At 44.1% G+C, this 12,005-nt stretch overlaps 1 protein-coding gene across 2 annotated transcripts in view; it reads right to left on the reverse strand.

The window, feature by feature from the left end:
* The window catches only part of SYNGR1 (synaptogyrin 1), a 28,018-nt gene extending 27,194 nt beyond the window's left edge, over positions 1-824 (reverse strand). For both annotated transcript variants that reach the window (XM_056846390.1, XM_056846391.1), the window contains exon 1: positions 712-824. In XM_056846390.1, the coding sequence (XP_056702368.1) occupies positions 712-813 (102 nt within the window). In that variant the 5' untranslated portion in view covers positions 814-824. The remainder of the gene's footprint in view (positions 1-711) is intronic.
* Between the last annotated feature and the right edge of the window lie 11,181 nt (positions 825-12,005).

Consider the following 12,005-nt stretch of genomic DNA (forward strand, 5'->3'; position numbering starts at 1 on the left):
CCCCATCCCGATGCTCAGAACGCGACAATCAGCCCCCGATGCAGAGTTCAGAGAGGGGCAAACGCGCATCTAGAGCGGGGCCAAACCTCCCGTGCGTAAACGGCCCGCTGAATGTCAGCTCTCGCTCGCCTGGGCTGCGCACAGAGGGAGGGCGCGGGCAACAGCCAAGCCCTTGGTCCAAACCAAGTCGCTTTCCGATATTCAACATCAATTCACTTTCCAAAACCATACAGGTAATTCACAGTGGGTCGCCGTGTTAGTCTGTCTGCAGTAGAGTCCAGTAGCACCTTAAAGATTCACAAGAATATTTTCTGGTAGGGTGTGAGCTTTCGTGAGCCACAGCTCCCTTCTTCAGATACCGAAAATATTTTCTGGTAGGGTAGGTATCTGAAGAAGGGAGCTGTGGCTCACGAAAGCTCCTACCCTGCCAGAAAATATTCTTGTTAGTCTTGAAGGCGCTACTGGACTCTCGCCCTTTTCTAGTATCTGAAGAAGCGAGCTGTGGCTCACGAAAGCTCCTACCCTGCCAGAAAATATTCTTGTTAGTCTTGAAGGTGCTACTGGACTCTTGCCCTTTTCTACGAAGCCATACATGACGAGGCTTCGGCCCATTTCGGAGGGAGCGTGCGGATCATTTTACCCTCCCCCCCCCTCGACTTGCCATCACGAGGCAGACCCGAAGCGGCCAGAAACGCGCCCCCCCCACCTTACCCAGGAAACCATCCGGAGGACGGTGTGCGGTTGCCGGATGAAAGTCTGCGGGTCGAAAGCGCCCCCGGCTTTGCCGGCTCCGTACGCGGCGCCGGCTTCCATCCTCGGAGGAGCCCCGCTCGGCAAGGCCGCCGCCGCGCCGCCTTCTCCTCCCTCCCTCCGTCCCTCGGCCGCTCGCCTCAGCCGAAGTTTATGGCCGGGGGCGGGGGGGGAGCCCCGCCAACGCACGCCGGGCAGGGGCCGTGCTCAACGGAGGCAGCTCGGCGAGAGCGGCGTCGCGAAGGCCGTGGCGGAGCGAGCAGGGCGCGGGCGGCTCGGCCTCGGCGCTCCCGCGCTGCCCGGTGGGCCGGAGGAGGAGAGGGAAACGCGACCCGAGCCGCAGCGAGCGGGCTCCGGCTTGGCTCAGCCCGGCGCGCTCCCGCTTCGCGGCAGCCGAGAGACGGGCGCGAGCGCACCAGCTAGTGAAGGGAGCGCGCCCGCGCGCGCTTCCAGGCCCAACGGCTGGGAGGGGGGAGGGGGAGGCGCTGCAGAGCGCGGGGGGGGGGGAGGGGGGAAGGCTCCGGGGAGGCCTCGGGCTTCGTCCTCGCTTGCTTTTTTTCTTAAGGGATTTTTGCACAGATATAAGGGCTGCTTCAGGTGCCATTGAACAAATTACAGTGGGTTAGTCTGTCTGCAGTGGTAGAAAAGGGCAAGAGTCCAGTCGCACCTTAAAGACGAACAAAAATATTTTCTGGCAGGGTATGAGCTTTCGTGAGCCACAGCTCGCTTCTTCAGATAGTAGAAAAGGGCAAGAGCCCAGTAGCACCTTAAAGACTAACAAAAATATTTTCTGGCTGGGTATGAGCTTTCGTGAGCCACTGCTCTGAGTGAAGAAGGGAGCTGTAGCTCACGAAAGCTCATACCCTGCCAGGAAATATTTTTGTTAGTCTTTAAGGTGCGACTGGACTCTTGCTCTTTTCTACTATGGAACAAATTATGAGAGTTTTATGGGCCGTCAGGGAGCCATCCTTCCTCACGGGCTCGTCTGGTGGACAAAAACCTGTCTACGGAAACCCTCCAGTGCACTTTCAAAGAAGATTTAAAGACACGACTGTTCGACGTTTGGAATCATAAGAGTTGGAAGGGTCCCCAAGGTCATCTAGTCCAACCCTCTGCACAATGCAGGAAATTCCAAACTACCTCCCCCACACACACACACACAAATCACACCCGCTCTGACCCGGATTTCCCAGGTTAGCCTGATCTCATCAGATCTCTGAAGCTAAGCAGGCTCACCTCTGGTTAGTACTTGGGTAGGAGACCACCAAGGAATATTGCAATGCCCAGATGTAAGGGCTGGTTTAGAACACTATGTATTCATACGCACACACATGGAAGCTTTGGGAAGTTGGTATCCGGGAGCCATGAACCAACAAATCATGCTCTCTGTGCCTGGTACGGCCTCTCACCAGTAGAGAGCTCTGAATTATGTTCATCTTCAGGAATGTGGTTTCTGGTTACCGAGCTCACAAGATCAGGCACTCACTAAGTGACGCCTTCGGCCAATATCTATAGGTTATGCTAATTAGAGTGAAGTAGACACTTAATGTGCATTGGTGCTTTTGTGTATCAATCTGCTTGTCAGCAGCCATGGACCTGCCCCATGCAAATGCATAAATTATACTGACTTTCCTTTGTTTCTCGGGTGAGTAACTCTGCATCTTATTTGTGGGTTATTTCACCCCCAGGTCTGTGTTTAGCTAAATAAAGAACTGTTGCTCTTTTTAACCTCCTCCTAGTTGTCTTCATTGGACTCTATAAGACAACCAGGGCACTTCAATATCAGGGGAGGGGCCATGGCCCAGTGGTAGAGCATCTGCTCAGCTTGCAGCAGGTCCCAGGTTCAATCCCTGATACTCTCAGTCATTAGTGGCAGGGATGAATACTATTTTGGTTTGGGAACCCCTGGAGAGCACGGGGAAGAAGGGGCAGTGTCGCCAAACAGATACTTGGGATACATGCAGGGGCTTTCCAAGCTCCCAGTGGCCAATAAGAAGGAAGAGGGAGGGCCTTCACAAGCTGGTTTGTGGATCCTGCAAAATGGAAAGGTAGGGTATAAATATTTTAAGTACATAAAGGTGTCCATGACAGTAGCTCCGAGCTTGACTGCTCTGCTTCATTTCAGCAGCCCTGCTTGTACTTTCAAGGGTTTTGTTTCATGTCTCGGCAGGTACTTGCTTAGTTACTACAAAGCCCCTGAAAAACACTTTCTTGGGATGGCTGTATAACATTAAACATGCTTAGCCAACACAACTAGACAAAAAGAAAAGCATTTTGACCTTCTCGAAAATGCATTATTCATACAAGCCACTACTTTAGTTAAAGCAAAAGGCGAACATAAACTTCCAGCATGCCCTGATCAGGTTTAGCACTAGTCTTTTGAAAAAACGCTGAAATAAATGATGAGAATAATGTGGGAATTCCAGAGCTTTATCACTGAAAATACTTTTTAACATGTTCTTATTGTCTGAACAACAACTGCCAGAGGCTGTTTTGATCCTATTCCACAATGCTGCAATACAGAAAACACTTAAAATTTTCTTACGTAATTGCAGACAATAAGGAGTGATGCAGGAGCATTTAAATACCCCACAAAGTATCTTGAGAAAGTATGACCCAGCTACAGATCTGAAGCTTTGAGGATGATGGTCCGCTTACCCACAAGTAACCCTGATCAGTTTCGTTTAGATCACCATGAGGTCTATTATGAATTATATGTTACAAGGAGATGACTACTGAGACATGAGATATTAATTGTATCTGATCAGAAGTATTTATACAAAAGGTTTCCCCTACATATTGTGTTGTTTTAATGACATATTTACCTCATTTTGATAATATGTGCTATTGAGGAAGGTATTTTTGCACCATTTGTTCATATTTTGTACAATTTATAGGTGTTGCTTTGAGTATTCTGTGTTTGTTTTTTGTACCTGACACTTATATGCTGTGCTTGCAGTGTGAACATTAGACTTCTTTGGATATAGGGGTGTTTTATGATATTTGTCTGTTTTTATACTTATATTGTGCAATTTTGCTTTTTTGCTTTTTCTCAACCTTCTGGGTTACCTAATCAGTCTATCTTTTCTGGTTGTTGCCCCCACCCTCCTTTTACCTTTTTTATGTCCTGGGAAATACCAGATTAATTTGTTATCAGAAGAATCAGCAAAACTGTTTTGCAGAAAGAGATGCTGGGAATATTACAATAATTGGAGAGAAGCCAATCTGCTTGTTTAAAATCCACTCACTCTGCGCTCTGTAAATACAAAACCTCCTCTGTAGAAGGATGTTGCAAGGGAGGTAATCTCTGGTCTGTTCTAATCTGAAAACTAAAACGAGCTTCAGAGAGACTGCTTGAACAAGTTCTATGCTGCACAGCAAGATTAACGCCCCCAGATTATCCTGGCTTGTTTTGAATTAAATACCATTTTGCGTTACCGTAGTTTACAAGATATATTGTACGCACGATGCCACAGAAATGATCTCTCCCTCCCCCAACAAAATGTTACAAATTTTTACCTTCCCTATTCCTGCAGCTTTAGTAACAGCACTGAAAAAGTACAATCCCCAGGTCAGGAAAAGTTTCACCTACTAGATTTCTGTTTGTTCTGTTTGTTGGGCTACTAAGCAGAGCCATTAGATAAGTTGTCTTATCTCTGCAATGTGATTTCACATTTCGGAGGCTTTGGACCACATCTAGGTCCCTAAGAAGTACAGCATTTACTCCACTGCAAGACTAGGGTTTGTTTGTCTTGCCAGGTATGCCAACACCCCCAAGAGTAGTCTTACAGTGCATTCCTCAGAGAAATGCCTGCGCCGGGTTTAGGAGGCAACGAAGCTGCGCTGCCTCCAAAGGAGGTTTCAGCCCTGCCGAAACCTCTTCTTGGTGCCAAAAATCCATGGTGTATCTTGGCAAAAATAAAAAGGGGCATTCCCAGGCTGAAAGGGCTTTAGAGGCCACCTAAAGGTGGCCCTGCCCCTGCCCTGCACGGTTACGCCCCGGGAATGCCTCCCGGGTCACCAGCCCGGCCTTTGACAGCGTTCGGATGCCACCGGAAGGCCCCGTTGGTGTCCCGGACTAGCGCTGCCATGGGAGAACCCTGCAACCGGCGTCCCCACTGGCTTTCAGCCCACTAACACCAACATTAGCTGCCCAGATGCCAGCGCGAGGGGGCCCAGATGCCGGCATGGTGCCTTCCTGACTTCCTAAGGGCTTGTGCCCTCGGATCTCAGGAATGCGCTGTTAAATTCTCATACACATTAGTTATGTCCAGTTGTAAAAACCTTTTAGGGGGTGGTCATCGTCCTTTCAGGTAAATACAGTACCAGTTGTCATGTATAGCTGCTAACCAGAGAGGTCTCTGGACAGAATAGTTGTAGCAAAGGAATTTAGTAGCAGTCCACTCAGGAAATGAGAGGTATATCATTTGCCATCTCCTACCCAAATTGGCTTTTCTCATATACCTAGTTACTGAACGCAGCTGTATATGCTCATCTACATACTGCCTGCTTGGTTTTCTGGCAAACAATTAAGGTGCTTATTAATAATGAGTCAACTGAGATTTTGCTAAGCCTGCATAATTTGCAAAACCTTAGAATTCAATTATGTAGCACAGGCTTGCTGCTAAGGTCAACTCTAGGGCAATTTACCATACAGAACAACTTTCCTCAGACTGCTATTATGCAAATTGAGCACAGAAAAGCAAAAATAAATTTTCAAAATAAAAATTAAATTAGCTTTAAATCAGGTGAAAAGTGGTGTTCTAGCTTTCAAAGATGGGAGGAGAAATCAGTTAAAATCAAGTATTTACCCTCCAAATATGGTGCATTAGCAGTATAACATTTGGTTGCTAGAAGGCTTACTCTACTCCTGATGATAAAAACTGTTGTTAACGACCAATAATTAACCAGACGCATCTTGGCCTGTATGGCCTTCTTCAGTGGTCATATATACAATTACAAATATTATAAAGACACATCCAGAAATACATATAAAAGGTGTGCTATAAAACAATAACCTTATATATTGTGTGGCCTGTTGTCACTTATTGTTGTATACCACGGATATTTCACCATTGGAATTGGCTCACACAGAAGTCTTGTAATGTATTTCTAATGTTGTATGGATGTGTATACCATCAACCAGTGATACAGTGTATTGGCACACCTTTTATATGTATTTCTGGATGTATCTTTATAATATTTGTAATTGTATATATGACCACTGAAGAAAGCCATAGAGGCCGAAATGTGTCTGGTTAATTACTGGTCATTAACAATGGTTTTTATTATCAACAATGTCGGAAAGTTAGTAACTATAAGTATCTAATTTTTAAAAATGATTAGGCTTTATTTAAGGCCATATATTTTTATTTCTGTGTACACCGTATAATAAATATTATAATTTAGTTATAATTGAAGCCATAGTAAAAACCTAGAGTGGAGCTACCTGATACCATAAGTGGTTGAGCATTCTTTGGATCCAAGATCATAATATTAATATAGTACTGTAATATGGTAGATTATAAGAGACAGAAAGCCTTAGGGCCAAACAAGACAATACCTTGTTCCTGAGTCCACCATGGGGATGTGGTGCCATTTTAGAGCTTGGTTTTTAACTTTTCAAAATGCCATGGGTTCCCTATCCTGGTGGAAACCATGATGCAAGAGGTTGAGGGGCTCCCCCACCTCCCGTGGATGTTTTGCTGTACCTGGTTCCCCACCACCACCACCAGAGGATTTTTTGGGAGGCCTCAGCTAAAAAACAAACAAATGGGCTATAACATAACAATCCATTGACACAATCTCCTAGTTTCCAGCTTTAAACCTAGCTCTTTTCATTGCAGAATTATGAGAACAGTACAGCTTTAAAGTAGTTTATGGAGCAATTCTAAGCAAATCCACTCAGAAGTAAATCTCCCAGGAAAGTGTTCTTAGGACTGTATCCTTTGCTACCAAGATTCTTGCACAGCATCAAATCCAGATGGCATTAAGAGAGTGCAACTCACCTTCAACATGATCTACTGTTTGCCAAAAGTAGAGTTAATAATTCATCACTGATCTTCTAGGTTTCAGTTAATACCTGTTCAGGTTGCAGTTCTGATCGATTTAGCCAGCATTACACACAGGGCCTTATCAGAAAATTCTGGTTTAAATCTGTGAATGATATGATTAAATCCTACAGCAGTAAATAATATTGCTGATTAATATTACCTATTTTGTATGCTGTGTGTAGAATATGATAAGGAAGATAATATTATGGTGTTGTATATATTATATATTGCTATGTAAAGATGATAGTATTATTATGCTAAAGCCATTTTTCACACTAATCTTTATATTTCCACCTTTGCTGTCTCTTCCTTACAAGCTACCAGGAATCGTCATATTTTGAAGGGGGGAAATAAAGTTTGTGGGATAGCTAGGACTATCAGAATCCTAGCACAAGATCCTCAAGTGGATCACAGAGTACCCCCCACTGAGCTCCCACATATGGCCCTGAAAGTATTTCCCAATCTGATTCATTTAGTGCTATGATTCTGGCAAGACTGACCCTCAGAGCATCATCAGATGGTATCAGAGCCTTGAATAATTCTGTTGGTTTTTAAAGCAACTTGTGTTTTGCGGCACCCCCTGTATTGCTTTAGCATGTCCAGATCCTGTTTATTGAGGATGTAAGAGCTTCTCCTAAAGGGTGAAAAATAGTGGCAGAAGAAGCAGAGATGTCAGACCTTCCTGCCAACTGCAGAACAGGCCTGCACTGACCACATCACCAATCTGCCTGCCCTCTCCCTGTCCCCACCCCGCTGAAAAACCTCTGAGATGAAGGAGCAAACATGCAGCAGCAGCTACTCGGTTTTGTTTTAACGGAGAAATAATGACTGCTTTATAGCATGCAATTATATCTTCTGAAGGGTTGCAGGTCCCTTTTCGCGGAGCCTGAGGAGGGCGGGGAGGAAGGGGAGGGACTTCAATGCCATAGAGTCCAATTGCCAAAGCGGTCATTTTCTCCAGGTGAACTGATCTCTGTCGCCTGGAGGTCAGTTGTAATAGCAGGCGATCTCCAGCTACTACCTGGAAGTTAACTGGAGAAATAGGCACAAGTACCAAATGCTAAGCTGAGGAAATAAATAGTACTAGGCTCTTGCAATGCAAACAAACATCTATTATAAAAAACTGCGCAATAAGTGAAAGTGCAAACTCTTACAAACAGAACAACCATATATACAATACAGCTCCAAAAGGCTGGTCAATGTTCTACAAGATTTATCACAGAAGTGTTGTAATCAGTCAAAATTTACTTGAACTAATACGTAAATTATCTCGAGAGTGAGCGCAAGACGAGAATGCGGCCCGGATGACCCTCGCGTTTTCGCTGCTGCAATAGCAGCTTCTTCAGTCATTCGTCTTGAATTTCATATGCAGTTGCTTCTTGGCTATAGAATAAAAATTCTCAAAAATTGGCTCTGCTCTCTCTGCACCGCAAGGCTGCTCGCTTCCAAAATGCATGGGAGAGCCACACTTAAATCTCCTGACTTCAAGCAGCCACTGGAGGTTCTGAATTTGGTTGGAGTGGTGGTGTTAGTTTGTTCCCTCAAAAACTGTTGTTAAGTTTTCAGAGGGGCTAGGTGCAGTTCAGCTTTCCTCCCACAGGGCTAACAGCCGCTTCAGTGTGTGTTTGATTTCCATCAGGGAAATTGCGTGTGTTGGGAAAGGAAAAACCCCTCCCATCTCCCACAAGTGCCAATGCTCCAACCCAATTCAGCCCCCCCTGCTTTAAAATACTAACAAAAATGCCCAAAGATTCAATATAGATCTCCTATATAATATGTAGGTCAGCCCTGAGCCCCATTTAATCAATACTTACTTGATTTCCAAGACCACACTTCACATTTGAAAGGTGACAAAACAGGAACATACCACGTGCATTTTAAGCCCTGGAAGATCCTGCACTTTCATAATTTCCATTATTATCCATTTGTTATCAAAGACAGGGAAGGACTCTTCTGGGCAAGACCACCCTTAGTTGTTCAAAACCAGAGTGTTATTGTTAAGACAAGATGGGGTTTTGTTCTAAATTAGAAACTCAACATCTCTGATGTGCCACATCCTGTCTCTTTATTTGACCATCTTCATGATGATGGAGAGTACAGAAAGGTAGAAAGCAATAAAGACTACACATGCCTTCTTCATCTGCTTCACAGCTGGGTCTGTATTCTTCATTTTGATGTTGTTCTGGAACCTCACATGCAAAGGGGTAGCCGTGACCTCTAAACCATACTTGCCTGGTCCCCTGATGATATGCTTGGTGGCCACAACAAACTTAAGCATGGCAATGGAATGGGGTATGTCTCTGAGGGTGCAAGTTGCAGGGCCCTTGAAACGGTTACACAAAGGGATGCGGGTAAGCGGGAGGCTACAGGTGATGTCGTCTAAGATGTTTTCTTTGTAAGCAGGATGGTGCGCGGGTGTGATGCTTTTAAAAAACTCAATCAGTTCATATTTCACTGACATTGCTGACTGACGGAATGCTTCCTGCACACCATTGAGGAACCCAAGGAAGAGCGCAACAGCTATTTGCTGCATGACCGGCCGCAATGCTGTCTGGTAGCTTTCACTGTTGTGTTGGAGAAAAGAGTCCAGGCAGTGGTGAGATGGGTGCACTGGAGACGAAGGAGGTGGCATGGCTGGTTGCCTCAGGAGCTCCAGAGCTCGTCTGGCAGCACAATATAGAAAGCCATTGGCCAAATAAAAGCAGCAGCTTTGGACTGCCAACTGGGATTTCCAGACGATTTGGACCACTGGAAGTAGCACTTCCCTCCCAAGTTTCCTAAGCAGAACTGAAAGCATCGCGCTTGACATCTTTAGGCCACAGTCCCAAAGGATGAAGATCCCAGCCACATGGACAGTGACCCAATAGAAGATTAAACTTACTATGGTGCTAAGGGGATGAAGCAGTGTCCTGTAGACTTTCACACAGAGACAGTACATTAAGAGGAGTGCTATCAGGTGGGCCTGGGGCTGCCCCCATGTCTGTTCTGCCCTCATTGTAGTTTTGTTTCCAGATGGCTGGGAAATTGCAGGTTCTTTCTTGTTAGTGTTGATGTAAAGCCATACCTATCCCACCACAAATGTCTTCACTTCTCTTCTGGCCCCAGCTCCAGTGTTGGACATTTCTCCTCACAGGCTGAATGATATCATCACAATTGATTACATCAGAGAGAGGACTAAATTGTCATGTTGAGGCAGTGACCATCTTTTGGCTCCAGGCTTTTCTGGATACCAGCCACACATACACATGCATAACAACAACAATAATTTATTTTATTTATATGCCACCATCCCTTGCCAAAGCAGGACTCAGGGGGGTTTATAACAAGATAAAAACATCATCAGTACAATAATAATATAGAACATAAAACACAAAAATTAAATACATTAAAATAGAGAATTTACAACAGTTAAAATATGGCACTCTCTAAACAGTCAACCCCCTCCCCAGCTGTTACAAAGTCCAGCAGAGTGGAGAATTGTCAAGAGCCCAGAATGCGTAAATGGAAAGAAAGGAGGCTGTAGGGGGAGAGAGCTGGAGGAAGGAAGAGGCAAGCGAGAGGGCACAACTTTGATTCTGTACCTCACTACTCAAAGAGGAAAATACAGAGAATTAGAAGCCAAGTGTGGCTGAGGATGAAGGGAAATGCAGGGCAATGGAGTTGGTTAGTGCAGGAATAGGGTTACCGTGTGACCTAAGGTTGGTCAAAATTAGCAAGAGCCAGGTTACACACTGTGTCACATCAAACTCTTATCTGAATAAAAGTATAAATATTTGTATTTGATGATGTTTGGGAGGACATTAATTCATGCGGTTGCCATAAGTTGGAAGCAACTTGACAGTACTTAACACACACACAACCTAGTTTTTGGTTATGGAAGTCACTGATACTTCAATCTTGAATACATCAGCAGGAAGATGCTTGTGCTCCTTTGTCTAAATACTGACCAAGCATGCTCTATACAGCTATTGCTAACAGGCATTGCCATTACTTACTGCACAACCTTGTACAGGTTTCTTACAGAATCAGCTTCATGTTCTTTTTCAGTCATTTCTCCCACCAGTCTGCATGTAACTTTTCAGTTGTGGCAATAATGGACATCACATGTTTATAAAAGCAAAATTTGAATGTAGCAGCTCCAAAAAGATATTTGTACCATGTGCATCATTGCCAAGAGGTGACTGTTGCTATCAAGTCATAGCTTCAGAGTCAATATTGGAGATCAACTGTGGAAAGTGCTGGTGTTTGACTTCAGTGTAAGGATATGAAAACAGAGATGGCATTTTGCATAGAGAGATCTATAAAACCTATTACAGAACATAATGGCTTTTTGAAATGATAAGATAAATAGGGAACTATGATGTTTAAAGACCTTGTACCTACGGATTTCAGATGATTTAATAGTTTATTGGTTTTTATCATCATATTTTGCAAAATTTGAGAAGACAGAAATAGAGAAAGATGAGGTATGAGGGCAATCGGATGCAAGGGGAAAGATTTGTGCAATTGGAAAGCCTGCATATGCTGAATAATTTTAGTCCACAAAATGGTATCACACTTTCTATTATTAATGTCCTGCTATGTGGGACATTTTAGGTCAACAATGGCTGATATCAGCTCTGACTCACAAAAGCACATTCTGAAATAAAAAATGTTGTTAATGTTTCAACTGCCACTAGACTTCTGTTTTATTTTATATCAGACAGTCATGCCATTTATAATTTTATTCATTTAGGGCCTGGGGTGAGTTACCCCCTTAGTTCCCATGACTGGGTGAAAATGTTGACAGGCTCTCTCATATGTTGCATTTCTGCTGGCTCCCACTGAAACTGCAGGATCGCTTACCCCAGTGCTGCATAAATATATTTATTTTTATATCCACTCTTCTTGATGAGACTCAAGGCAGATAAGGAGTCCTGTGGCTGGCACCTTAAAGGCTAACAAGTTTTTATTCTAGCATTGTAAATTTTCATTGACCAGAGCCATCTTTGTAAGGTGCAGGTAGTGGGCTGCCACCAGGCAGATATTATATATATATATAAGGTTATTAAGGAACAAAATTGTCAACAGCAGGGTCAAAGAGCCATGAAATCCAGAATCAGATGTCATTATGTAAAATGCAAAAAACAAAACAAAAAAAAAGCAGTATAGATATCACTCACAACAGCAATATCTTATACTCTCTCTAATGTTCCTAAGCTA

The sequence above is a fragment of the Euleptes europaea genome, chromosome 3, assembly GCF_029931775.1.
Source record: "Euleptes europaea isolate rEulEur1 chromosome 3, rEulEur1.hap1, whole genome shotgun sequence".
Taxonomy (NCBI): domain Eukaryota; kingdom Metazoa; phylum Chordata; class Lepidosauria; order Squamata; family Sphaerodactylidae; genus Euleptes; species Euleptes europaea.